This window comes from Ostrinia nubilalis, chromosome 21 (assembly GCF_963855985.1).
Source record: "Ostrinia nubilalis chromosome 21, ilOstNubi1.1, whole genome shotgun sequence".
NCBI classification, from domain to species: domain Eukaryota; kingdom Metazoa; phylum Arthropoda; class Insecta; order Lepidoptera; family Crambidae; genus Ostrinia; species Ostrinia nubilalis.
The window spans coordinates 13,116,650-13,143,369 of record NC_087108.1 but is presented as its reverse complement, the minus strand read 5'-3'; the positions used below and the strand labels follow the sequence as shown (position 1 = coordinate 13,143,369).

Here is a 26,720-nt window from a genome sequence, read left to right as displayed (position 1 = left end):
GGATGACAGGTGACAAACAAAGGCTTAAAACCTTTAAGAAAAGATTATGCACCACGGACAATAAATCTGGGGGCACGGCAGTGCCCCCACCAAGTCGAGCAAAAAAGCGGCACGGCCGTACCCTCCTTTTCTCGAAGCAATTCAGGCCATTTTCGACTGCCTGTAACTTCGTTGTGGATAAAACTAGAAGGCTGAATTTTCATTAGCTATGCAGGCATTGTAAAGACACGGTATATTTAAAATTTCATTCAATTTGAACCAGTAGTTTAAGAATTATAACGGGTCAAATTTACTTAATTTTGTCACTCACTGACTCACCGATCATCAAAACTCTAAGGCACTTCTAGCAGACCTAGAAGCTTCAAATTTGGAATATAAGTAGTGTTTGGTGTATGAATCAAGGAAAAACTAAAATATTTGGGGGCAAGGTAGTGCAACCGCCAAGTCGAGTAAAATTTTTCAATTTCGGTCCAGTTTTCTAGATACATAACTGCTGTCTACAAAATACAAAAAGAAATGAGATTTGGGGGCACGGTAGTGCAACCGCCAAGTCGAGTAAAATTTTTCAATTTCGGTCCAGTTTTCTAGATACATAACTGCTGTCTACAAAATACAAAAAGAAATGAGATCCCATCAAAAACAATACTTGTCAAAAAAACCAAGTCTCGCAACTCAGTTGTTCTACGGTAAAAAGTTGTGAGATCCATGTAATACCAAGTCCAGGCCAGGAAATCTTTAACGTTTTACATAAATATATTGACTTGGCCATCGCATGAAAACACGTGTAAATTAAATTATTTAGTGCGATGGCCAAGTCAATAATTTATGTAAAACGTTAAAGATTTCCTGGCCTGGACTTGGTATTACATGGATCTCACAACTTTTTACCGTAGAACAACTGAGTTGCGAGACTTGGTTTTTTTGACAAGTATTGTTTTTGATGGGATTAAATTAAGGGGGCCTATGTTATGAGCAATTAGCAACTACCTACCAATAATATTTTTCACAAAATCCCTTAAAAGCACGGAAATACGTCTTCCGACCACGGGCTGGAAGACGTAGCGTGGGCAGGCCTCCTACTAGGTGGACCGACGATCTGGTAAAGACGAGGTGGAAGAGCCTGGATGCGGGCAGCGCAGGACCGTGCATTGTGGAAAACCTTGGAGGAGGCCTTTGTCCAGCAGTGGACGTCATTTGGCTGAAACGAACGAACGAACGAAAAGAACATGTAACCAAATTATAGGATTCTTAGGCTGAGTTGCACCAACCTTATTTTAACCGTAATAATAACAGTAACCGGTGCTTTTTGTATGGAAGTTAACAGATTTTTGACGTTTGTCAAAGTTAAAGTTAGATGGTGCAACTCAGCCTTAAGGTTGCGTAATTGTTTAACCAAGGTGCAAAAAATATCCATAATAAAACTTCACATCTTTAATTTTACAAGTCTATTTTTACCTATTTCAACAAATAGCCGTTATCTGCTACAACACTAGAACCAGTGATGCACTTAGCTTTATCGCTAGCTAAATACAGCACGAGGTCCGCAATTTCAACCGAATCGGACGAGCGGCCCAGCGCGGTCTTGGTGGCCCACTCATCGTAGGAGGTGGGCATGCCGCTGTTCTCGATGATGTCCGTCACCACCGGGCCCGGGCTGACGCCGTTGACCCGGACGCCAGACGGCGCCAGCTCCGACGCTGCTCCCCTGGTGAACTGGTCCAAAGCTGCCTTCGACGCGGCGTACGTCACAAACGTAGGCGGAGGTGTCGAGCACCCCGCCACTGAAGATATGTTCACAACGTTCCCCTTCGTCTTGACCAAATGAGGGGTCGCTAAGCACGTCAGGTGGAACACCGCTCGCAGATTCGTATTCATCACCTCGTCGTACGAGTCCATCAGGTCGCCTGCTAACAGACCGCCTAATCTGGCAATCCCGGCGTTGTTGACTAGGACGTCGATTTTGCCGAATGTCTCCAGGGTCTTAGAGATGATCAGTTTGGCATCGTCTCCTTTGGATACGTCCGCTTTGACGATTAAATGTTTCTTTACTGATTCGGCGACTTTCTTCAGTTTGGTATCGTTTCTGCCGACGAGGACCACGGAGGCGCCCTCCCTGCCGAAGGCGACGGCCGTAGCGGCGCCGATACCGGAGCTCGAGCCAGTCACTATCACCACTTTGCCGGAGAAACTCATTGTGTGTGTTTCCGCCCACGAGTCAACGAATACTGCGACTATGCTCGAGACGATAAAATATATAGCTATGTCATGCAAGATACCTGTTTTGATTGAGCAAGGCACGAGTTCTCAAACTGCTGTTATATAATTTGCCTTTCTTTAGCAGCATAGGTACAGCAGCGAAGTTTTAAATTTTCGTTCGTTTCAGCCAATTGACGTCCACTGCTGTACAAAGGCCTCCCCCAGGAATTTCCACGACGATCGGTCCTGCGCCGCCCGCATCCAGGCACCACAAGATCGTCGCTGTCTAAGAGCATAACTGGCATAACTTAAAGTTTTTTAATTAGTCTTTTGTTTTCTTTAAATTTTTGACGATTTGTAACCATTGTTTAAAAAATATTCTATACTTAGTCTATAAAAAATAAAGAAACTTTTGATTTTGACTTTGAGTAGGACCTACTTACTCTTTGCTGAGTCACTCAAACCCGAGCTGGGTTTGAGTTTAATCTTATGTTTGGGAAACGCTGGTAAATGAATGATAAAACTAAGTAATGATAGAGCATTACTTTTCTCTATGGATAGAGCTGTCTAATAGGTGTCTGGTTATGGTGATAATATACTCGTACTAATAAATAAATATATAAATAAAACGTTTATTGTTCCATTTAATTCTCGTGTTAGGTCTTATTCTAATTAATAAATATGATGATCCTTAGTACTTATTAATATTTAGTAGGATGATTTGCAAATAATTATGTATTATCAGAATCAGAATTTTATTTGCGTAAAATTAACAAGTCAAATACTTAGTTAGGTACCTATTATCGTCGCGAACACTTGTTTATTCAAGATCGACATAGTAGTGGACCTTGAAAATGTATGAGCAAATGTATGTGTGTAATGTACTAGTAGTCCTGAAGTGGTGGTAGTAGGGCATGCTATACCTATTTGGGACAAAGTGTATAAGCGCTCTGGAAAGGGCCTACCTACTAAGTCCTGAATAAAATATTGATTTTATATGGTAGAAATGAAGATGCAGTAATAGGATTCTACTGAATCCAGTATTTGAAGCTGGCGAACTCCCTACGAGACAAATTAACGTTTGGGAATCTTTGGACTGTATGAAATAAATAGTGAATGGTCATCACACACGTAAATAAATTATAAGGATGATTTGCAAATTATTAATATGACAAATATTTACTTACTCATCACCGCGGTCACTTTTTTATCATGAATTCATGATACAATTTCGATAACCCGCTGAAAACCAGCTTCGTGACTTGACTACTTGTGTCATGTCACGATTTTTGAAAAGGCGCCCCTTTTCAGCATGCAACAATAAAATTAATTATTAACCATTAAGTGTCCATGAACGTGCATGAGTAGGCAAATAAAACCAAACAGTGCAACATCACTTTTCAAGTTAGGTATCTCAAGAAGTTCGCGTCAGGTTTCATTAAAGTGCCACCTTTACTGATAAACTGAAATCATCATTTATCATTTTAATTTTTTTTTTTTTCATCAATTGAAGCTTATTTTTACTTACTTGACACTGGCTATACCTAATATACCTACCATATTTAATATGTGCAAAACCGCACGAAACGATAGGTAATATTGAAAAGAAAATAAAGAAAAAAGTTAAAAGAAATAAAGTAGCGGATTTTATAAAAATGTACGAGCAAACAACACTTAAATTGGTCGCATCATCAACTAATCTGATATCGAAACTATTGATGACATTAGATAACAAAATGCACAATCCTACGTAACATTCCCCTAACAACAACATAACATTGTACATTACCGACCTTCATGATAGTAATAAAAAGAGTCAATATCTTTAGCCGTGTGGTGACGGCAGAGTAGAATACATTTGTCACCAACCCCTACTCTTCCCGCGGGTGTCGTAAGAGGCGACTTAGGGACTACACATCAAACAGAGAATGGGCAGCAGCGCTCTCTGAAAAACATCAATCTTTTAAACTGCGATCTCCAACCCGCCTGCCAAGCGTGGAGATTATGGCAAAACCCTCCACTATAGTAGAGGAGGCTCATAGTCCAGCAGTGGACTGTAAAGGGCTGTTGATGATGATGATGATCTTTAGCTATCTTTATGAAATTACCTTACAAACAGTAACCCATTTTATAGTTACCCGTTCTAGATTCACTTTTAACTGTTTTTAATCAGTGTGTGGTCGAACGTCTCGCGGGACAGTCGCGTCACGATGAGTTTCGCAAAGAAAGTTGTTATTGTGACGGGCGGCAGCTCCGGCATCGGAGCCGCCACCGCCGTCAGCTTCAGCAAGGAGCAAGCCAGCGTCGTCATCGTCGGCAGGAACGAGGCCAAGCTCACGGCCGTCGCCGACCAATGCCCCGGCTCGCTCGTTATCAAAGCCGACGTGTCCAACGAGGACGACGCCAAACGCATCATCGAGAACACGCTAGAAAAGTTCGGCAAAATAGACATCCTAATCAACAACGCCGGGATCGCCAAATTCGGCGCCATCTTGGGCGGCAAAGTGATGGACACGTACGATGAGGTGATGAACACTAATTTGCGCGCAGCTGTTCTGTTGACGACACTGGCGGCGCCGCATTTAGTCGAGACGAAAGGGAACGTTGTAAATATATCGGCCATTGGCGGTACGTACGCGCCTACTCCGCCATTCTTAGCTTATTGTATGTCTAAGGCGGGTTTGAATCATTTTACGAAAGGCGCTGCGTTGGAGCTGGCCGCGTCAGGTGTTCGGGTGAACGCTATCAGTCCTGGGCCGGTGAGGACTGACATCATCGCGAACGCAGGCTTCCCGATCTCCTGGGACCACTTCGCGGCACAGACGGCGCTGGGCCGTGTGTCGGAGCCGGATGAGGTGGCCGAGCTGGTGCTGTACTTGGCCAGCGACAAGGCCAAGGGCATCACGGGATCCAACTACGTCACTGATAACGGAATGATGTTGAGCAAAATGTGATCAAACATTTGTTGAGTTTGTATTTGTTTTACCTCATGTTGTAAAATTGAGCTTGATTTCTTATAAATAAAAGATGTCAATTGATCTAGCATTTATTGTGTGCGAGTATGTTTATGTCGTGTGTTTAATCTTATGATTTATTTATACATTGATGTGTCAACGTTTGAAAATAAAAAGCTTTCAGAGAAGATTTAATTTTAATTCAATATCTAACATCACATTCAGATCCACATTATTATCAGGTAAACAAATAAATATTTGTTGATCCATAACGAGTTTAGTTGATGGCATGCCGTAACATTTTGTCTATCAATAACATAAAAAAAAAACAATAACAAATACAAAGTATGCAAACAAAAACTTCGTCAAGATGCAAACCGCTATGCAAATGCATCCTACAAATGCCTTTATCAGTTGATAAAGGTCAGTCTATTTATAAACACAAATTACGTAATCTGTCTTCTCAATCATTTAAATACTTGGTAGTCAAGTTTTGTGTATTACTTTATTTTATAGTATCAGAAAACAAGTATAAAATCAAAATAAACAATAAACTATTTACACGATTTTCACCCCATTACTTACATTCAAATTCTCTTCAGCATCTATTGTGCCCTTTACCTACTCGTAACGGCATAAATCTAAATACAGGAAGCTTGCATTATTTCCACTTCGAGAAAATCGGCAGTTACCGAGAAGAATTAGCTTAAGAAACTATCCCAGTATTACACCGTTATCCGCCAGAAACACTGAACCTGTGATTGCCTTGGCCTTGTCACTGGCCATGAACAGGATCAGGTCGGCCACCTCGGCCGGCTGCGACACGCGGCCCAGAGGGGTATTCACCTCCTGCGTATCCTCGCTCGACTCGAAGGTCATCAGCATATTCGTCTCCACCGGCCCAGGGCTCACAGCGTTCACCCTCACTCCAGACGCTGCCAACTCCTTCGCACTCCCTCTCGTGAAATGATCCAACCCAGCCTTGGACGTCGCGTACGCATTGACCATGGGCATCATATGAAATTGCCCAAGCACGCTTGACACATTCACAATATTACCCTTTGTCTTAACTAGATACGGAGCAGCAAGCATAGTCATGTGGATCACGGCCCGCAAATTGATCGAGATGTTCTTATCGTAACTTTCCAAGATTTTCCCGTTCAAAATTGTTCCATATTCCAAGACGCCAGCGTTGTTTATCAGCACATCTAGTTTGCCAAACTTTTTTATGGTTTCGCTGATGATTCTCCTGGCATCGTCGTCGTTGGAGACATCTGCTCGGACCACGAGTGGCGCGCTGCCAACCGCGGCACATTTGGCGGCTATGTCCTTCAGCCTGGCTTCATTTCTTCCGACTATAACCAAGCTGGCTCCTTCCTTAGCGAACTGCACCGCCGTGGCTGCTCCGATGCCGGAGCTGGCCCCCGTCACGATCACCACATTGCTCTTGAAGCTCATAGTGCGCCTGTCACGTGCATACTGCAGCTCAGTTGCAGAAACATGTATTTATAATGTATTTAATGAGCTGTTCGCTGTATGCTATACATACACTACCTACACATTATTATTCACTATCATGTCCATTTAAGTTACATTTATCTCCTGTCCGTGACTTCGTCGCAGATAAAATAAAATACGAGTAATGAAATATCACATTTATGGTTATTATATTTTTTTATTTTATAAAAGAAACATACAGCCTTATTTCAATACATGTAGCTTAAGTGTATGTTAATCATAGCGTGTATTAACTATCATTTTAAATAATCTATAAGAATTTGAAAAATGTAAAATTTTAAGTAGGTAGCTTAGGTTATCCCAAGCAGTGTAATTAAAATATTTATTCAGTACATAGGCCGTTTCCAGGCCGTGTATTACGAGTACACACGTTCCAAATAAAACATGAACTACCAACCAATAGAGACAAATAGATTATGTTTCCAACTGAAGTTTCCAATAACACATTAACAGATCGACTAAAGAAAATAATTATTATCCACACATACATACAAACAATAGGTAAGGTACCTTTAGTAATACTTAATGGCAGGTAATTACATTTATAATCGTGTTGATAATTATCTTAGTGCATGAGTATACTTTAATTTATGGATTTACATAAATGGCATGCAACTACATTATATCCAGTATAAAGAATAGGTATATTTTATGGTAAGTATATGAATTAAAAAAGTCAGATTTATCATAATATTACATGCAATTGATGCAATACTTAGTGTAAAATTAATTTATTATTATTTAATCCAAAAATATTTTCGCATGGTTATAATATATATTTTATTGTACCATTATTCCATTATCTGCCACAAACACAGACCCAGTGATTCCTTTCGCCTTGTCACTGGCCACATAAAGGATCAAGTCGGCGATCTCTTCCGCCTTCGACATCCTTCCCAGAGGCGTCCTTATTCCCTGCGTTTCCTTTTCGGACTCCGTTGCAAAGCTTGTCATCATATCAGTCTCCACAGGTCCCGGGCTGATCGCATTGACCCTCACTCCTTTGGAGGCCAGCTCCAATGCGCTGCCCCTCGTGAAGTGGTCCACTGCAGCTTTGGACACAGAATACACATTCGAGGCCACAAATATATGCTTCTGGCCAGCGATGCTGGAAACGTTTACGATGTTCCCTTTGGTCTTCACGAGGTGCGGCGCAGCCAGCATCGTCATGTGGACCACAGCTCGCAAATTGATGGGGATAATCTTGTCGAAACTTTCTAGAAGCTTACCGTCCAAGATACTCCCGTATTCGGCAACGCCAGCGTTGTTGACCAGCACATCTAGTTTCCCGAACTTTTTCAATGTCTCGCTGATGATTCTTCTGGCGTCATTGTCGTTGGACACGTCCGCTTTGACCAAGAAAGGGGCGTTGCCGACTCCTGCACATTTCTTAGCCACATCCTTGAGTTTATCTTCATTTCTCCCGACTATGACGACGTTCGCTCCCTCTTTGCAGAACGATTCAGCAGTAATCGCTCCGATGCCACTGCTAGCCCCCGTCACAAGAACCACTTTGCTCGCGAAACTCATGCTGCGATGTCACTTGAATAATAAGCCGCAGACTACAAAGTTGGTTTATTTATAACCAGAAACACATCTAGTCAGCTTTGATATATTACGTAATGTGCATATATGAGTGCGCAGCGTAAGTTTGTATACAGAAACTTGACTTCAAACTCACCTTTACAACAATTCGCTACTCACTGTGTTAATGATTTGTTATATTTTTTACCCATCATGGTAGTGATGATATTCTCGTTCATTCTGACTAAGCGTGACCTAACTCAATTCCGCAGACAGCTAAATTAATGATAATTACATGTAACTGGATCTAATTCACTGTGTAAACAGTTGTATTTACTACTACGTCATCTAATACTTCACGATGTTTACTTACGATGTCTTCTGTTTAGTGCATAATAATGTTGTTCGTAATACATACCTGGTACTATGAATTAACTGGTTTAATGGAATTAATTAATACATATATCTTCCTCATATCTAAGTACCCGTACGTAGTAGGTACTTACATTAATTAGAAGTTTCTCGCAAGATAGCGCCCTAACTCAAACCGTAAAACCGTAAGGTGCTATTCATCTCAATTATCATCTTAACCACCTAATTGAATCTCTTCAATTTTATTCAGTGAAAATATCAAATTTTTATCACCTTTAAGTTAGGCGGATTTTTAAACATCATTCCGTCACAAATTAATACTGTTTTATCTTACTGGCATAAATCTAATCAGCGATACCAAATTTAACGTACTCATTATTACTTAATTGAATACAGTCTGAAATAAATAAGCTACAAATATGACTTTCACGGGTAAAGTGGTCATCGTGACTAGGCAGTTCTGGCATTGGGGCCACTATCGCCATAAAATTGGCTCAAGCAGGAGCTAACGTTGTCATCGTAGGAAAAAACGAAGACAGACTCAAAAATGTCATTAAAGGAGATGACGTGTCCATTGAAGCCGATACTAGAAAAATCGTTGAAAAGGCCATTGAGAAGTTTGGGAAAATTGATGTGCTTGTCATGAATGACTTTCGTAGATGTAATGTAGTTAAAAGCAGATAAAAAAGTAATTTTTCTCCTGGGTATTATTACTAAAAGTTTTCCACCATGTAGGTATTTATGATTGAACATAGGTAATTGTATTCTATATTATACCTACACCTAAGTGCAATTTTTATTGTTTGGAGTGCTTAGATGTTTTACAATGCCTAGCTACTTAGAGATTAATTATCTCCATTATTATTACAACATCTTTAAACAATCATCTTGATTGTGTATCTATTCTAATAATGTCACTTCCTAGTGACGTGTTTACTTGCAATAACAGTGAGTTAACAATAAAATTAATAGTAGATAACATTTCTTCATTGTCATTCTACATCTATAGATTCATGTGAAGTGAATATGCATTATTTTTTTATTATCATTCGCTAGATAAATATTCTATAGACTTGTACCTACTTTATCTGTAACTTAAATAGTTTTGTCTTTGAATATTCGAGCGGTGATATCACAGAGACTACATATTGAAAGTGAAAATTCTACTTTTAATTGAGTAGCAAACTAATTAAAAATCACGTTTCAATCTCTGTCAAACGTTAAGGATTTAGCAAAACACTCTAAGAAGAGCATTGGTACGGTAGACCAGGGTCTATCGGTAGGGCATCTAGGGCACGTATAATATCAGGATATTAGACGTAGTACCTACTCGTATTTAAGAACATCCATGGCGCCCTCAAATGTTAAGATGTGACAAGAATTTAAAAATTTACCTCGTTCGTTCGTTCGTTTCAGCCAAATGACGTCCACTGCTGGACAAAGGCCTCCTCCAAGGTTTTCCACAATGCACGGTCCTGCGCTGCCCGCATCCAGGCTCTTCCCGCGACCTTTACCAGATCGTCGGTCCACCTAATAAGAATAAGAATACTTTATTCAGCATAGAAAAATAAAATAAAAATACAGTACATATTATAACATTAAACATTAAACTACAAGCTATGCTGAAGAGGCGTCCGCTCAGCTATATTTGCGACATAACAAGCGCCATGTCGAGAAGCAATAATAGGAGGCCTGCCCACGCTACGTCTTCCAGCCCGTGGTCGCCACTCAAGAACTTTCCTGCCCCAACGGCCATCGTCTCTACGAGCTATGTGCCCCGCCCACTGCCACTTGATTTTAGCAATTCTGCGAGCTATGTCGGTCACTTTGGTTCTCCTGCGGATCTCCTCATTTCTGATTCGATCACGCAGGGAAACTCCAAGCATGGCCCGCTCCATCGCCCTTTGGGTGACCTTGAGCCTTCTTATGAGGCCCATAGTAAGCGACCACGTTTTACCTAACTGTATTAATTTTGCAGGTGGTTCATCATATTATTATGAACTTCATTCATATCATTCATTCACGTACATCCAAATCCAGGGATATTATAAAACGCCTGATGATGTTATTTATGAGCAGAACTATGGCCAACGAATTTATTGTGATAAGTATATTTTGTTACAGTTTTGTCAATCTTATCGGCGTAAAATTAACTCATGAAATTGAGTTGGAGTGTAGAAATGCTAAAATGTATCACTCTACTTTTTATAAAAACGAAAAATTTGCCGATTACTAGGATAGCTTCTTTTTAACTACAATCTACTACTACAATCTACTACAATACACTACTAGACTGCATCCCACTTAACATCAGGTGCGATTGTGGTCAAATACCTGCCTTGTTATGCATAAAAAAATCATACAATGTTGAAGACAAGATTATACTCTCACAATTTATTATTGAACCATTAAATAATACATAGTACCAGTCATGCTCAAATAACACAATAATGCGTCAGACAAACACAGTGAACACTACGGTGTTTATTTGAATAAGAAACTTAAAATTTTACAATATTCTTGACTTATTATTACGTATAGTACCGTACACTATCAGACCAAGCTTATACCATTATCGGCCACAAACTCAGACCCCGTGATCCCTTTCGCCTTGTCGCTGGCCACATAAAGGATCAAGTCAGCCATCTCATCCGCTTGGGATACCCGTCCCAAAGCCGTCTTCACCTCCTGCACGCCCGCGGTCGCTCCGAAGTCGTCCAGCAGTGCTGTGTCCACCGGCCCAGGGCTCACCACGTTCATCCTCACCCCGTGCTCAGCCAACTCCTTCGCACCCCCTCTAGTGAAGTGACTCAACCCGGCCTTGGAAGCCGCATACCCATTCACGAACGCACCGATATGGAACTGCCCAAGAATACTCGATATGTTCACGATGTTCCCCTTAGTTTTGACCAAGTGAGGCGCGGCCAGCATTGAGGTGTGGATCATAGCCCTCAAATTCACGCCAACGCACTTGTCGAAACTTTCCAAGATTTTTCCGTCTAAAAGTGTTCCAAATGTCATGACGCCTGCATTATTGACTAGTACGTCTAATTTGCCGAACTTTTTTATGGTTTCGCTGATGATTCTTCTGGCATCGTCATCGTTAGAGACATCTGCTTTGACCACGAGCGGCGCACTGCCGACCACGGTGCATTTCGATGCCACGTCCTTCAGCCTGGCTTCATTTCTTCCGACCACGACCACGCTGGCTCCTTCCTTGGCGAACTGCACCGCCGTGGCTGCCCCGATGCCGGCGCTGGCCCCCGTCACGATCACCACCTTGCTCTTGAAGCTCATGATATGTTTGTCACGTGTACACTACGACTCAGTCGGAGGAACATCTTTTTATAATCTTACGTCTGTTATGAGTTGTTCGCTTAGAATGTTATGGACTACCTACACATTATGGGCATTTCTACGGGGACGACCGATCGACCTACTGGGGCGAAAAAAGTACCTTTAAAATTGAAGTACGGACTTGGAAAAAATCACACGTATTTATAGGACTCTTGACTTGATGGAGAGCATATTTAGAAGACCGCCAGGTTTTACATCTCGCCTTGAAAATATCCGAAAGTTCAAAAACGGGCGAAATTTGGCCTAAAATGGAGTGTCCGGTTTCCAGAATTTACTCGTTTTAGCTTCATAACTTTTGAAATAATAACTTCCCCATTATGAAACCCACATTCACAGAACAAGGGATAGTTAATAAAGCTATATAAATGAGTTTCTCTATTGCAAGTCCTTGGATTTTAATACAGTAACACATTTAAATTTTGTCCGACGTGTGTGCCTCAATTCCGTGATTTTTACTTTTGTGCTCCTATATCACTAACAACGCACAATACGAACACCCACGCCTGATTCCCATAAACTAGCAGTTGCACTCGAGTGGTCGAGCAGTATAAAAGAGGGATCAGTCGCTTTGAGGAGCATTTTTCAGAGGTTTGAAATCACTCAGAATTTTTGGTCACTGGTCATTTCTCAAACCGGTGTGCGACATTAATAATGTTCATGAAGTATTTAATGAGATTACTGCTGAATTAATTAAGTATTTAACTGATATCTGCCATTACGTTTGGTAGAAATCGTTGTAATTTATAATATTTTCGAGTAATTTGATGAAATGTTATTTTTCCTCAATTCCGTGGATCTCAATTCCACGGAATATGGGGCATCGAATTGAGAAAACACGTACACCGAATTGATATTAAATGAAAATAGATACTTTTATTGTGCTATAAATTGTTTGTGTAACTTAAAATAATAATGAAATCAATAGAGCATAATAATAGGGTGAACTACCAATCATTGGACCGTACCAGTCATTGGACAGAAGACAATAAAACTAATTTTTTGAGGTTTCATTAAAAAAAATATACTGCTATTGCTATCTCATTAAAATAATTCTTCCAGGTTCTTCCCTCGACCTTCACCAGATCGTCGGTCTACCTAGTGGGGGCCTGCTCACTGGTCCGTGGTTTCCACTCGACAACTTTTCAGTCCCAACAGACATTATCTGTACGAGCTATGTGCCCCGCCCACTGCTACTTGATTTATGCAATTTTACGGGCTATGCCTGTCACTTTGGCTCTCTTGCCGATATTCACATTTCTGATTCTTATCAGGCTCATAGTAAGCGACCAAGTTTCACATCCATACACCATCACTGGCAACATACACTGGTAGAAGACTTTTGTCTTAAGACGCTGCGGTATTTCAGACGTAATAGCGAAGCTTCCCGATCGATGCTTAGCTGAATTGAATTCAGCGATAGACCTCTTTCTCAAAGTTGGACCTATCTGGACTCTTGTCCCAGGTATACACAATTGTCAACAACTTCGAGTGTAGTCTCCAACCTTCAGAGGAGTGGGTGGAACACGGACATTTGACATGATTTTTGTCTTGTCCATGTTCATTTTGAGACCCACTTGTTGAAAGGCTCTACGGAGGCCATGACTCCGATATCATCCCCGATATCGCGACTCCTTGGTCTTCTGTATAATCTGCCGTAGCGTACCTGTGTGTGTACCATAATACTAAAGCCTTTTCGGAAACAAGCTTGTTCGGAAGACTGGAAGTCGTCGAGTCTGCGAGCGAGATGATTCGTAAGGACTCTCGAAAACAGCTTGTAAACACGCCTCATAAGTGAGATGACTATAATGCTATCACCACACTTCTGTGCCATGCCGGAGGCGTTGGTGAATACTTAAGGCTGCAAAAATAAATGAAAGTAGGCGTTTTTTCTTCGAGAATGACGGAATTGAACTGCTTCTGTAGAGCCTTTAGTACCGGCGAAGCTCAGCTATAATGCCGTAACACCTGGTGCCTTGTTGTATTTCAGCTATTTGAGTGCCATTTTAATCGTGTACAAACTGACGTCCGATATAATATCTTCGGTATAGTGTCAGGTCAATCTAGCTCTTGGGTTTTGCAATATTTGTTTAATTTTTAAGGTTAAGAATAAATAAACAAAGAGACCCTGTGTTATGTATTTATTTGTTTTATTTAAATAAAATTAAAATAATATATAACAATTAAGAATTTATTATAGTTCCTTATTAAAAAAAATAAACATATTGATTAGGATTTTTGTTTTATTCCATTGGTATTTCAGACACATAAACCAAAAATGAACCATCTAACTAATAGTCCAGCAATCAGATATCAAAACGTTTTAAGTATTTATTATATTAATTATTGAAATCCATTAGGTATTTCTTCATAATGTCATCAATTCTAAGTTTGCGGAGCGATTTTTATATTTGGAGATTCATTTCTCAATTCCGTGATTCATTTTCTCAATTCGGTGCTCTCTCAATTCGATGCTTAACATTTCTCATAAACCACTTCACAATATTTAGTGACAATGCTATTTTTACATTCAGAATGGAGTAACATTTATTTTTTTGTATTGAAACTACTTAAAAAACTAAATATAAATTTTAGCACCGAATTGAGAAAAAATACACCGTACAGTAGAAATGCCCTTATTATTCAATATCATGTTAAACATGTATTTACCTCCGGTACGCGACTTCGTCGTACAAAGAAAAATCGGAAATACCTACTAGGTATATGTTTACGCTTCAAACTCGTCACTTGGTATCGCCACCTTTTGGGTGTTGTATTAAGCCTATCATCGCAAAAAAGTCTTTATGTCAATTAGCTAAAGTTTGTATTTAAAAGGCAAGAATCTAACCTTGCCGTGCCGTGACACAGTTACGACAGAAGTCAAAGTCAAAATTACTATTTGCCACCGTACTATTATGAACTTAGTCTATATCTATATCTATAATATCTATAATAATATTATAAATGCGAAAGTGACTCTGTCTGTCTGTCTGTCTGTCTTGCTTTCACGCCTATACCACTGAATTGATTTTGATGAAATTTGGTATAGAGATAGTTTGGGTCCCGGGAAAGGGCATAGTTTTTATCCCGGTTTTTAAAACAGATAAAGTTTTTCTGTGACAGACAAAATTCCATGCAGGCGAAGCCGCGGGCGGAAAGCTAGATATTCATATAACTAATAACGCTGTTATTTATTGAGAAGAACTTAGAGTCGACGAATTGTGATCTTTCATACAGTTTTGTTAATATCATTTACTTGCTACGTATTGTCTGTAATCTTTGACCAGTGCATGTTGCCAGTGATGACATACGGATCTGAGTCGTGGTCGCATACTATGGTCCTCATAAGAAGGCTTAAAGTCACCCAAAGTGCAATGCTCTTAGAGCTAAATGGCCTCTGGGGCAGAAATTTGACATGGCCGGATGACATAATGTGGGCAGGCCCCTGACTCTCCCTGACTAGGCGTACCGACGAACTGGTGAAGCTCACGGGAAGTGTCTGGAAGCGCGCAGCGTAGGGTCGTTCCTTGTGGAAATCCTTGGGAGAGGCCTTTGTCCAGCAGTGGACGTCATTTGGTATTTGGCTGAAATGACTCCTACTTGTATTGCTTAATTAGGTAACAAGTAAAAGTTTTTGTTTATAATAAAATTTATGCAACATTTAAAAGTTGAGCACATAACATTTTTCTCAGTGAAATATTTATACCAAGTTATCCAATAGAAATAAAAAATACAGCCAACTTTTTAGAAATAATTATAATGTCGGGACAATATTAAAACATAAATTAAAATTACACGATTTATTTGATTACCATGAATAATAAAAATTAAATTAATTAGTATTTTCAATTAATACAAGTATGCGTCGAAAAATGACTACGAACAATGTAATTTTTTTTTTATTATGAAATCAAGAGCTGATTTTTCAAGCATCGGATAACTTTTAAGAAGAAAGTTTCACATCAACATCACAGTATACATAAAAGTTATCGATTAAAATAAAATATTGCATATTATATTAGACCAAGCTTATACCATTATCGGCCACAAACACGGACCCTGTGACTCCCTTCGCCTTGTCACTGGCCACATACAGAATCAAGTCAGCCAGCTCATCCGCTTGGGACACCCGTCCCAAGGCCGTCTTCACCTCCTGCACGCCCGCACTCGCTCCGAAGTCGTCCAGCATGGCAGTATCCACCGGCCCAGGGCTCACCACGTTCATCCTCACCCCGTGCTCAGCCAACTCCTTCGCACCCCCTCTCGTGAAGTGATTTAACCCGGCCTTAGAAGACGCATACCCATTCACGAACGGACTAACATGGAACTGCCCAAGAATACTCGATATGTTCACGATGTTCCCCTTAGTTTTGACCAAGTGATTCGCGGCCAGCATCGACGTGTGGATCATAGCCCGCAAATTCACGGCAACGCACTTGTCGAAACTTTCCAAAATTTTCCCATCTAAAAGTGTACCGTATGCGATGACGCCTGCATTATTTACTAGCACATCTAATTTTCCGAACTTGTTTATGGTTTCGCTGATGATTCTTTTGGCGTCGTCATCGTTGGAGACATCCGCTTTGACCACGAGCGGCGCGCTGCCGACTGCGGTGCATTTTGCGGCGACTTCTTGCAGCCTGGCTTCATTTCGCCCGACCACGACCACGCTGGCTCCTTCCTTGGCGAAGTGCACCGCTGTGGCTGCCCCGATGCCAGCGCTGGCCCCCGTCACGATCACCACTTTGTTCTGGAAGCTCATATCTCGATTGCCACTCGTGGACTGGGGAGCCGAATTCAGTAACATCTATTTATAATATTTTTAACGAGCCTAATTTAAAGTTATCTAATTTATTATGTATTGTTATCCTCGTTATGGTTTTAAATATAATCAATATGTTGACTGTGTTCTCTGTTTAACGAATACATCAATAATAAGTATGTATTTACAAAAAAAAGTATTTAAGTATGTTTATATCCGTTGTCTAGTACCCATAGTACAAGCTTTGCTTAGTTTGGGACTAGAAGCGCAGTGTAAAATGTCCAAGGATATTTATTTATTTATTTATTTAATGGTTTTGTTAGCGCCTAGCGAGACAGACATGATTGGCATAATGTAAAAACTTTTTAGAATTTCTCTTACCTCCTAGCGCTAAACATTGATTAAAATTAAAATTTTTATGATCGCAAATCCTCAGAGATATGTCAGTCTTCCTTTTAAGAAACTTTTGTTTGTAATACTATACCTAAACCTATTATGAGTAGCTCTACTCCGGACTACTCGTATAATTTGTATTTTCGAGTATTTATTTCTTATTTATATATATATACTTATTTCTATTTTTGGTCAGTTACAACAATTTTATCTCATTAATCGGTTATCGCATTATACTTTACTTAAAACCTAGTTGGTATAAAATACCTACTTCATTTTTGTTTCTTGCTTTTGGTTGGTGTCTTGGTGTCACATCACACGTTAAAATATAAAATAATATTTAACTATCTACCAAAATAATGAGTATCCTGTAAATTGTAACCGATAAGTGTATATTTTAGCAAAACAGGAAAAAACTATATGCAGTAATAATAAATATGGCTACACACTTAGTTTCCACAAAATTAATTACAAAAAAAGTCATGAAATGAATACCTACTCGTACATCATGAATGATAGAACCTGTAAGTTTTACAGCTGGATAAAGGGTTGAACTCACGATAATCTTACGTAACGTTTTTACTTTCATCAGTGGTCGGGGCCTCTCCAAAACACAAAATCTAACCTTGACATCTACTCGTACTTTGCGTGTCTACATTATGTCTCGTACTAATATAGTCTTGACTTCCTAAAGACATCATAAAGCTATGTCTGGACGTGACCGACATACTAAAGGCTGAATTTTCTTCACTTGGAAGTTCATAAATAAAAAATAGTTACCATGTTAAAATATTTATTATCATAAAATAAACGTACGACCGTCTCATTAAAACAGTCCCTATAAAAATATGAACACTTTCTTTTGATTCATAACTTTGCAATTAATTCATATTACTTATATTTATCTTTATCTTTATCACGCAATTCACTTCTTTATCATCACTCCATTATCAGTTACAAATACAGATCCAGTAATGCCTTTTGATTTGTCGCTTGCAACGTAAAGGATCAAGTCAGCAATTTCCTCCGACTCAGACACTCTTCCCAGAGGCGTCGTCACTCCAACTTCCTCGAACTCCGCCGTTGATCCGGAATTTTCCACTATATCGGTTGTCACTGGTCCAGGACTGATGGCGTTCACTCGCACCCCTGAAGAAGACAGCTCCAACGCACATCCTCTCGTAAAATGATCCAAGCCAGCTTTGGAGGTGCAGTACGCCATAAACGGTGGAGTGATATGGACCTGGCCCGCAACGCTGGAAACATTCACGACATTTCCTTTAGTCTTCACAAGATGAGGAGCCGCTAGCATCGTGATGTGGACCACGGCTCGCAAGTTAATTGCTATTATTTTATCAAACGATTCTAAAACTTTGCCATTCAGAAGGGTTCCGTACTGCACTATGCCCGCATTGTTGACCAACACATCTAGTTTGCCGAATTTTTGTAGCGTGTCGTTGACGATTCTTCTAGCATCGTCATCGTCTGCCACGTCTGCTTTGATCACAAGAGGAGCATGACCAACGGCAGCACATTGTTCGGACACATTCTTCAGTTTACTTTCGTTCCTCCCGACTATAGCCACATTGGCACCTTCCTTAGAAAACAATATCGCAGTGGCCGCTCCGATTCCTGAGCTAGCCCCTGTCACAAGTACCACTTTATTCTTGAAACTCATTATAACAATTTATTCTGAGTAACTAAAGTCTTGTACAAGCTGAATTGGTATTTATATTCCTTCAAGTGTTTATAGATATCGATGTGACTATGCATGATGTTGTTAATTTGATAAGTTATATTGATGATTTGCATTACAACGATGACTTGCGTATTTAGCACAATGGTGTCCACTACTTCCTATTCCATAAGTTCCTCTACTTGCTCATTGATTTGTTTGTTCATAATCGACTTCTCATCTTCCTTTAGTTGTGGGAATGATTTCGAAGTAAATGTTTAAAAGCAATATTATATTAATAAAAAAGCTTTCTTGTTGATGAAGGAACTCTAAAAATATCATCCCAAAAACTACAAAATTAATGTTGCAATGAATTCAAATCTTCTTCACTCTCTATGTTACTACTACTACTACTGTGTACTACTTATTTACGAGTACAACCTGAATTTAGACTTTGTAACCAGTTGTAAGCTGAAAAGACACATGTATCTAAATACGTTAGGTCACAAAATGTCAAACAATACGGAATATTTAATTAAACTTATCTATACTTACTTATAATAAATCTGTAGAGAAGTCAATTCTGTACATGAAATATATTGTCAAAATAACTATCAAGGGGTGATTAGTGATCGATACTGATACCAAAAATGCAATCAGTAAAATTTTTGTTTGTCTGTCTGTCTGTCTGTCCGTCTGTATGTTCCTTATACAGGGTGGAAACGATAAGTGATCTCACTCGATTATTTCTAAAGTATACAAGATATTGAAAAACTGGTTACTGATCCTGAAAGTGCTTTACGAGCTCTTTCAAATGGTACCAATAATAGGTTACAGAATAAACTGGAACTATCCGAAAATTCAATGTTTCCAGCTTCCATACTAAATGTATGCCAACCACACAATATTAGAAGTGCAATTTATTTTTGTTAAATAAAAAACTTAAAAAGTCGGTTCAATAAACTCGTAACTTGCATCTTATTTAAAATTATTTGTGGAAAACATTAGTTTCAGGCTTTGCTTGCTATAATATTATCAAGAGATGAGTGCCATGACTGTGATAGTATTAAATGTATGGAAGATGAGAACATCGAATTTTTGGATAGATCAAATTTATTCTGTAAGCTATTGTTGATACCGTTGGATAGAGCTCGTGAAGCACTTTTAGGACCAGTAACTAGTTCTGCGATATCTTGTATAGTTTAGAAATAATCGAGTGAGATCACTTATCGTTTCCACCCTGTAGAAACAAAAACTACTCGACGGATTTTAACGAAACTTGGTACAATTATTCTTCATACTCCTGGGCAGGTTATACTATACTTAGGAATTCCCACGGGGACAGGAATTAGCGGGAAAATCCTTTTGTATGAAAAATCTGAACCGCTTAAGTTAGACGCTTGAAAGTCATGTAGGTACCTTAGTAAACTTAAAGCTTAGTTACAACAAGGAATTCCCGAAATTCCCACGGGAATGGGAAATCGCGGGAAAATCCTTTTGTATGAAAAATCTAAACCGCTTAAGTTAGACGCTTGAAATTTGGCATGTAGGTACCTTAGTAAACTTAAAGCTTAGTTACAACAAGTAATTCCCAAAATTCCCACGGGGACGGGAATAAGCGGGAAAATCCTTTTGTATGAAAAATCTAAACCGCTTAAGTTAGACGCTTGAAATTTGGCATGCAGGTACCTTAGTAAACTTAAAGCTTAGCTACAACAGGATATTGCAAAATTCCCACGGGAACGGGAAATCTTCGGGAAAATCCTTTTGTATGAAAAATCTAAACCGCTTAAGTTAGACGCTTGAAATTTGGCATGCAGGTACCTACCTTAGTAAACTTAAAGCTTAGTTACAACAGGATATTACAAAATTCCCACTGGAACGGGAGTTAGCGGGAAAAAACATTTGTATGAAAAAATCTAAGCCGCGTAAGATAGATGAAGGTAAAACGGGATCCACGCGTACGAAGTCGCGGGCGGCCGCTAGTTTACATAATATAGATATATTAGTATTCAAACAGTCACTACTCAAACAGTAACAGCAATATTATGTTGAGTGGATTTTATTATGTAAAAATACTGTAGGCGTAAGCCTTAGCTCTAAAACAAGTTTTAATTATGATCCCATTGAAACTAACGAACATATTTAAAATGAAACAAATTGGTTATCAAATTAATAACACAATTATTTAAACTCCATATCAATTAATATATCGTTTAAGTATAATTCTTCGAAAATATTGTTCAGTAAAGTTATAAATAAATCAGACTTTCGTTAACATGTTCGTGTAGTTTACGCAATTTCGAGGTAGGAGAAATTAATTACAACAATAATGCGCATAACGTTTATTAAAATAAGATTAATTCAAGACCAGGCCATTATCAACAACGAATACAGAACCTGTCACACCCACAGCCTTGTCACTGGCCAGAAACAGAACCAAATCTGCCACTTCTTCAGAACTAGACACCCTATTAAGAGGGATCTTATAGTAATCCTGGATATTGAACGGCGGTAATCCAGCATTTTCCCTTATATCGGTGGTTACAGGTCCTGGACTAATCACGTTCACTCTGACTCCGTGTGGGGCCAGTTCCAGCGCCGCTCCTTTGGAAAAGTGATCCAAAGCTGCTTTACTAGTGCCATACGCCGACAGGCCCACAGTCACTTTGGTCGCAGCGACACTCGAAATATTGACAATGTTACCTTTACTAGCCATCAAGTGAGCTGCAGTTAGAGTGGTCAGGTGAATCACAGGTCGCAGGTTCGTATTCACAATCTCGTCGTACGAGTCCAACATTGAGCCCCCCGTAATCGTTGCAATACGAAATATACCAGCGTTGTTCACGAGCACATCGATTTTGCCGTACTTCTTTATTGTTTCATCAACAATTCTTCTTGCTTCAGCTTCGACCGATATGTCTCCTTTTACCACATGGTGTCTATTTCCGTAGCTGTTGCATTTTTCGGAGACGTTCTTGAGTTTTTCCTCGTTTCTTCCCACGATGACGACACTGGCTCCCTCTTGAGCCAACTTGATGGCGGTGGCAGCTCCAATGCCAGAGCTGGCACCAGTTACGATTACCACTTTATCGGCGAAACTCATGTTTCAGCAGTTTTGTGCAGACTGTCGGCTAAATGATAGTGATTTTTATGCTATCAAATCAATCAGTTGATAAGAAATACGAGACTGTGATAACGCCGAAAAAGACAAATAAAAAATAACCAATATTTCAATATTAGGTATGTTTAAAAACGCGATTGGAAACAATATTTATCTCCAAGAAGATAATTTGAAAAAGAAAGAAAGAAAGAAAAAATATTTATTTGGTACTAAATGCTGCATGTAAAGTATTAAATATTATTACTACATATTATTGTAATATTACATATTATTGTAATAACATGCCGTTATCTAGAACATAGTTAGAGCCGGCGATACCTACAGCTTTATCACTGGCAACAAACATAACCAAATCTGCCACTTCTTCTGATTTTGATATCCTGCTCAAAGGTATCTTGAAGTCGTTCACATTAAACTGCTCCACGGATAACCCTGCGTTTTCAATAATATCAGTGGCCACCGGGCCTGGACTGATCACGTTCACCCTGACTCCATGCTGGGCTAGTTCCAAAGCGGCTCCTCTTGAGAAGTGGTCCAACGCAGCCTTCGAGGTGCCGTAAGCAGTCATGCCTTTACCCACCTTGGTTCCAGCGACACTTGAAATGTTGACGATGTTTCCACCGCTAGCAATCAAGTGGGCTGCTGTAAGAGTGGTTAGATGGATCACAGCTCGCAGATTGGTATTTATGATCTCGTCAAATGAGTCCAACATGTTGCCTCCTGTGATTGCTGTCAGTCTAAGTATACCAGCGTTGTTGACGAGCACGTCGATTTTCCCAAACTTCTCGATGGTTTCATCGACGATTCTTCTTGCGTCAGCCTCGACGGATACATCAGCTTTAACGACGTGGTGTTTGTTACCGAAAATGTTACATTTGTCGGAGACATTCTTGAGTTTGTCCTCGTTTCTTCCCACGATGACGACGCTGGCCCCCGCTTCAGCGAACTTGATGGCAGTGGCAGCGCCAATGCCAGAACTGGCGCCAGTCACAATTATCACTTTCCCGGTGAAACTCATTCTTCGTTCGGCTGTGTTAAACGTTATGAGTCAGTAAAATGGGTAAGTATGTACGGTATCAATACATTGATAAGGATTGCACACGTAAGATAACAAAGACAACAATTAATTAACATTACTTTGCAACTAAAAATACTCGTCACTTTATTCAATCAAAACAACATGATGAGACACAAAACCTAATCGGTGTTAATTTAATACCCAGACAGCGTCATGGTCATGCTAAATACCAAACAAAATATTAATGCATTTTAGGTTTAAAGATAAAATACGTTTAAGTTAAACAAAAAAATAGCGCAACAAAATATTTTATTTAAACAGGCAACCACAATAAAACCAAGCTTAAAAATATAACACAGTTTGCATTTGATTGTATTAGATAGACCTATACAGATGTTATCCTATTGCTAATTAAAATTTCTGGACAATGTATTTATTCACATTTTTTATTTCCCACGTAACGGACTATTGTTTCTTATGTGGAAACTAAGTTCATTAAACTGTACCTCTCGAAATACACTCGGCATCAAATAAATCGCACATCCGGCGACAAGCACTTATCAAACATATGCATCCCCACTTCCCACCAACATTGGTACCATTTGAAAGCTTAGTTCTAAACTTCATTTCCTTAAAGGAAAGGTTTTTACCCCAAAAATATGTCTTAGAAGGATCCAGAGTCACTTCTTCAAAAAATAGGTAGTTACGCTTGAGCCAACTTTTATGGCTATAAAACTGTTAAATTGGGATTAATCGCTATCCATCTGTTAAAAAGGACACGTAAGATCATTATTTGGTTTTATAACCACAAAAATTGGTCTACTTGATCCCAGAGGTGAGCCCCAAGTGAGGCCTTTTTTCAAGTCACATTTATGTTACCTGTTAATTGTTTATAAAAAAATTAAATGTGTTTTTCTTTAAGTTTATTTATTGGGCTTTCAAATAACACCAATATTGTTGGGGCACCATGATAGTGTCAGAAGAAAATCTTTAAAGTTCGCGACGCGGAAGGTGCGATTTATTTGATGTTGAGTGTATTTACAAAAAAAAATACTACAGATTGTTTTAATTTTTGAAACTTAGTTAAATTATGTATAAGAAATGTTCATTAGCAAAAAAAAATACAATAAATAAGCGTTCCTAGCCCTTACTTAAAAAGTACAAAGAGAAGTAAGAACAAATGTGATGAACAACATAAACTGGTACCATACCAATGGTGTTCCATAATGAGGTTTACCGGCTCCACTTGTTGGTCTCAACGTTGGTCACAACGCCAGTCGTCCAACGTGTGCATCTACAAGATAGTAGTGGCACGAACGTTGGGACAAGATCGACCTTGGACCAGTGGCGTTAGGGCAGGTAAATCACCAACTCGGCCCACAATTCCTACGGCCCATTTGAAAAGACTTGGAGAAAATCTCTTATAAGGTTTATAGTTCCACGCAAAAAGTAAATGACCGCATGTCATCCCAACGCTATTTGTCCAACGTGGTCTAGTAATTATTTTGAACCAACGCGACATTGATGTCAATACTTTAACTAGATCCACACGTAGGACCAGTAGCGTCGGGATCAACTCATAAAACTCAATTTATTTTTGCAAGTAGGCTTTTATTTTATTTTTTTTATAAAAAAGGTTCACCAACAGCTTATACACTAATACATATTAAATAATTTTAAACTTATTCTAGAGTATCTTACTAAATGTAAAGCCACTTACTGGCGAACACAACTTGCGTTTACATTAAGAAGACTTTAAAAATAAATCCCAAAATATACAATAATTACTATTTTTTGGTTATAAAAAGATATAATCAGTGTGAGTCACGTTAAAGTGTACATATGAAAATAGATGAAACTAGACCTGTTTTTATCGACAAAAAAGAGGTCCAAAAATTTTTGAGATTTTTTTTAAATTTTTTATATAATTTTTTTTCTTCCAATTACTTATTATAAAGAAAACGTAATAACTTTTAAACTAAGCGGTATATCCTGATAAAATAAAAACAGCAATAATGCTAAATAACAGGCAATTTTTTGACCTCTTTTTTGTCGATAAAAATAGTTCTAGTTTCATCTATTTTCATATGTACACTTTAACGTGTCTCACACTGTATAATAAAAATCTATGTAATTTTTTTTTAAATTAGCTAAGCAATAAAAGTAGGTATTAACATTGTACAGTCATTAGCCATCCAATAATGTTTCTCGAAATTTACGTAATGACATGGAAAAGAGATCAATGTTTGTGGAGCGATTATATTTACTATACAACCTAAGCACTCGGGACTGGTGAGTTTGCACCTAAGACAGTTCTTCGAAACGGAGTAATAAATGTGTCTATTGGGTGGCGTGGCAAGCGCAAAGGAACACGAAAACGAATTCTCTCCACAAGTTTCGAGCAACATAACTTATTGTTTAAAATCTTATATAAAATGATTAGGTCAGAAAGGTCCCTACGCTTATCCAGGCTATTCATACTAAAAAGACTTATACAAAACACTTTTACACGTCCCAGTATTAACTCTACCACAACAGCTTTGGGACAATAAATGGGCTGGTGCTGTGGCCGGTAAAAGTGTGGAGCGAGGCTTGGTCATGAATATGCCCATTGCCATTAACCCTACCACTGCTTGGGGCCATTAAATGGGCCAGTGCTGGGACCAAAGTTTGGGCCAACGTGTGGAGCAAGACTTAGTCATGGGTATGTCAATTTAAAAAAATCGAATCGAAACCTCTATTCTAGTCAATATCAAGCTTCTTGAAGGAGCCCTCGACGATCCCGAAGATGTCGGAGATGGTCTTGGGCTTGCCCCCCTTCATCTATCTTACGCGGTTGGTTTAGATTTTTCATACAAATGTTTTTTCCCGCTAACTCCCGTTCCCGTAGGAATGTTGCAATATCCTGTTGTAACTAAGCTTTAAGTTTACTAAGGTATCTGCATGCCAAATTTCAAGCATCTTATTTAAGCGGTTTAGATTTGTCATACAAAAGGATTTTCCCGCTAATTCCCGTTCTCGTGGGAATTCCTAAGTATACTATAACCTGCCTAGGAGTATGAAGAATAATTGTACCAAGTTTCGTTAAAATCCGTCGAGTAGTTTTTGTTTCTATAAGGAACCTACAGACAGACAGATCACGTTCACTCTGACTCCGTGTGGGGCCAGTTCCAGCGCCGCTCCTTTGGAAAAGTGATCCAACGCTGCTTTACAAGTGCCATACATCGACAGGCCCACAGTCACTTTGCTCGCAGCGACACTCGAAATATTGACAATGACACAATTTTACCTTTACTAGCCATCAAGTGAGCTGCAGTTAGAGTGGTCAGTTGAATCACAGGTCGCAGGTTCGTATTCACAATTTCGTCGTACGAGTCCAACATTGAGCCCCCCGTAATCGTTGCAATACGAAATATACCAGCGTTGTTCACGAGCACATCGATTTTGCCGTACTTCTTTATTGTTTCATCAACGATTCTTCTTGCTTCAGCTTCGACCGATATGTCTCCTTTTACCACATGGTGTCTATTTCCGTAGCTGTTGCATTTTTCGGAGACGTTCTTGAGTTTTTCCTCGTTTCTTCCCACGATGACGACACTGGCTCCCTCTTGAGCCAACTTGATGGCGGTGGCAGCTCCAATGCCAGAGCTGGCACCAGTTACGATTACCACTTTATCGGCGAAACTCATGTTTCAGCAGTTTTGTGCAGACTGTCGGCTAAATGATAGTGATTTTTATGCTATCAAATCAATCAGTTGATAAGAAATACGAGACTGTGATAACGCCGAAAAAGACAAATAAAAAATAACCAATATTTCAATATTAGGTAT

At 39.3% G+C, this 26,720-nt stretch overlaps 9 protein-coding genes and 1 pseudogene across 9 annotated transcripts; 1 reads left to right on the top strand and 9 right to left on the bottom strand.

Annotated features, from left to right (window-relative positions):
* Positions 1 to 1,416: 1,416 nt before the first annotated feature.
* Positions 1,417 to 2,237, bottom strand: LOC135082544 (3-oxoacyl-[acyl-carrier-protein] reductase FabG-like). The gene has a single exon (XM_063977343.1). The coding sequence runs from the start codon at positions 2,191 to 2,193 to the stop codon at positions 1,456 to 1,458; it is 738 nt and encodes a 245-aa protein (XP_063833413.1). The 5' UTR covers positions 2,194 to 2,237; the 3' UTR covers positions 1,417 to 1,455.
* Positions 2,238 to 4,327: 2,090 nt separating this feature from the next.
* LOC135082557 (3-oxoacyl-[acyl-carrier-protein] reductase FabG-like) lies at positions 4,328 to 5,338 on the top strand. The gene has a single exon (XM_063977357.1). The coding sequence runs from the start codon at positions 4,407 to 4,409 to the stop codon at positions 5,148 to 5,150; it is 744 nt and encodes a 247-aa protein (XP_063833427.1). The 5' UTR covers positions 4,328 to 4,406; the 3' UTR covers positions 5,151 to 5,338.
* LOC135082558 (3-oxoacyl-[acyl-carrier-protein] reductase FabG-like) lies at positions 5,329 to 6,793 on the bottom strand. The gene has a single exon (XM_063977358.1). The coding sequence runs from the start codon at positions 6,606 to 6,608 to the stop codon at positions 5,865 to 5,867; it is 744 nt and encodes a 247-aa protein (XP_063833428.1). The 5' UTR covers positions 6,609 to 6,793; the 3' UTR covers positions 5,329 to 5,864.
* A 59-nt stretch (positions 6,794 to 6,852) lies between these two features.
* LOC135082556 (3-oxoacyl-[acyl-carrier-protein] reductase FabG-like) lies at positions 6,853 to 8,436 on the bottom strand. Its single transcript, XM_063977356.1, has one exon. It carries the CDS (start codon positions 8,196 to 8,198, stop codon positions 7,449 to 7,451), a length of 750 nt encoding a protein of 249 aa, XP_063833426.1. The 5' UTR covers positions 8,199 to 8,436; the 3' UTR covers positions 6,853 to 7,448.
* A 2,497-nt stretch (positions 8,437 to 10,933) lies between these two features.
* LOC135082111 (3-oxoacyl-[acyl-carrier-protein] reductase FabG-like) lies at positions 10,934 to 11,965 on the bottom strand. Its single transcript, XM_063976860.1, has one exon. It carries the CDS (start codon positions 11,859 to 11,861, stop codon positions 11,118 to 11,120), a length of 744 nt encoding a protein of 247 aa, XP_063832930.1. The 5' UTR covers positions 11,862 to 11,965; the 3' UTR covers positions 10,934 to 11,117.
* A 3,693-nt stretch (positions 11,966 to 15,658) lies between these two features.
* On the bottom strand, positions 15,659 to 16,718 carry LOC135082542 (3-oxoacyl-[acyl-carrier-protein] reductase FabG-like). Its single transcript, XM_063977341.1, has one exon. The coding sequence runs from the start codon at positions 16,678 to 16,680 to the stop codon at positions 15,937 to 15,939; it is 744 nt and encodes a 247-aa protein (XP_063833411.1). The 5' UTR covers positions 16,681 to 16,718; the 3' UTR covers positions 15,659 to 15,936.
* Positions 16,719 to 17,849: 1,131 nt separating this feature from the next.
* On the bottom strand, positions 17,850 to 18,791 carry LOC135082543 (3-oxoacyl-[acyl-carrier-protein] reductase FabG-like). The gene has a single exon (XM_063977342.1). The coding sequence runs from the start codon at positions 18,749 to 18,751 to the stop codon at positions 17,999 to 18,001; it is 753 nt and encodes a 250-aa protein (XP_063833412.1). The 5' UTR covers positions 18,752 to 18,791; the 3' UTR covers positions 17,850 to 17,998.
* A 2,287-nt stretch (positions 18,792 to 21,078) lies between these two features.
* LOC135082541 (3-oxoacyl-[acyl-carrier-protein] reductase FabG-like) lies at positions 21,079 to 22,033 on the bottom strand. The gene has a single exon (XM_063977340.1). The coding sequence runs from the start codon at positions 21,852 to 21,854 to the stop codon at positions 21,108 to 21,110; it is 747 nt and encodes a 248-aa protein (XP_063833410.1). The 5' UTR covers positions 21,855 to 22,033; the 3' UTR covers positions 21,079 to 21,107.
* A 24-nt stretch (positions 22,034 to 22,057) lies between these two features.
* LOC135082540 (3-oxoacyl-[acyl-carrier-protein] reductase FabG-like) lies at positions 22,058 to 22,914 on the bottom strand. Its single transcript, XM_063977337.1, has one exon. It carries the CDS (start codon positions 22,888 to 22,890, stop codon positions 22,141 to 22,143), a length of 750 nt encoding a protein of 249 aa, XP_063833407.1. The 5' UTR covers positions 22,891 to 22,914; the 3' UTR covers positions 22,058 to 22,140.
* Positions 22,915 to 25,986: 3,072 nt separating this feature from the next.
* Positions 25,987 to 26,710, bottom strand: LOC135082539 (uncharacterized oxidoreductase SSP0419-like; annotated as a pseudogene).
* Positions 26,711 to 26,720: the final 10 nt, after the last annotated feature.

Bases quoted from the DNA above. Each gene is read 5' to 3' on its own strand.
- LOC135082558 (XM_063977358.1), bottom strand. From the start codon at position 6,608: ATGAGCTTCAAGAGCAATGTGGTGATCGTGACGGGGGCCAGCTCCGGC.
- LOC135082543 (XM_063977342.1), bottom strand. From the start codon at position 18,751: ATGAGTTTCAAGAATAAAGTGGTACTTGTGACAGGGGCTAGCTCAGGA.
- LOC135082544 (XM_063977343.1), bottom strand. From the start codon at position 2,193: ATGAGTTTCTCCGGCAAAGTGGTGATAGTGACTGGCTCGAGCTCCGGT.
- LOC135082557 (XM_063977357.1), top strand. From the start codon at position 4,407: ATGAGTTTCGCAAAGAAAGTTGTTATTGTGACGGGCGGCAGCTCCGGC.
- LOC135082542 (XM_063977341.1), bottom strand. From the start codon at position 16,680: ATGAGCTTCCAGAACAAAGTGGTGATCGTGACGGGGGCCAGCGCTGGC.
- LOC135082111 (XM_063976860.1), bottom strand. From the start codon at position 11,861: ATGAGCTTCAAGAGCAAGGTGGTGATCGTGACGGGGGCCAGCGCCGGC.
- LOC135082541 (XM_063977340.1), bottom strand. From the start codon at position 21,854: ATGAGTTTCGCCGATAAAGTGGTAATCGTAACTGGTGCCAGCTCTGGC.
- LOC135082540 (XM_063977337.1), bottom strand. From the start codon at position 22,890: ATGAGTTTCACCGGGAAAGTGATAATTGTGACTGGCGCCAGTTCTGGC.
- LOC135082556 (XM_063977356.1), bottom strand. From the start codon at position 8,198: ATGAGTTTCGCGAGCAAAGTGGTTCTTGTGACGGGGGCTAGCAGTGGC.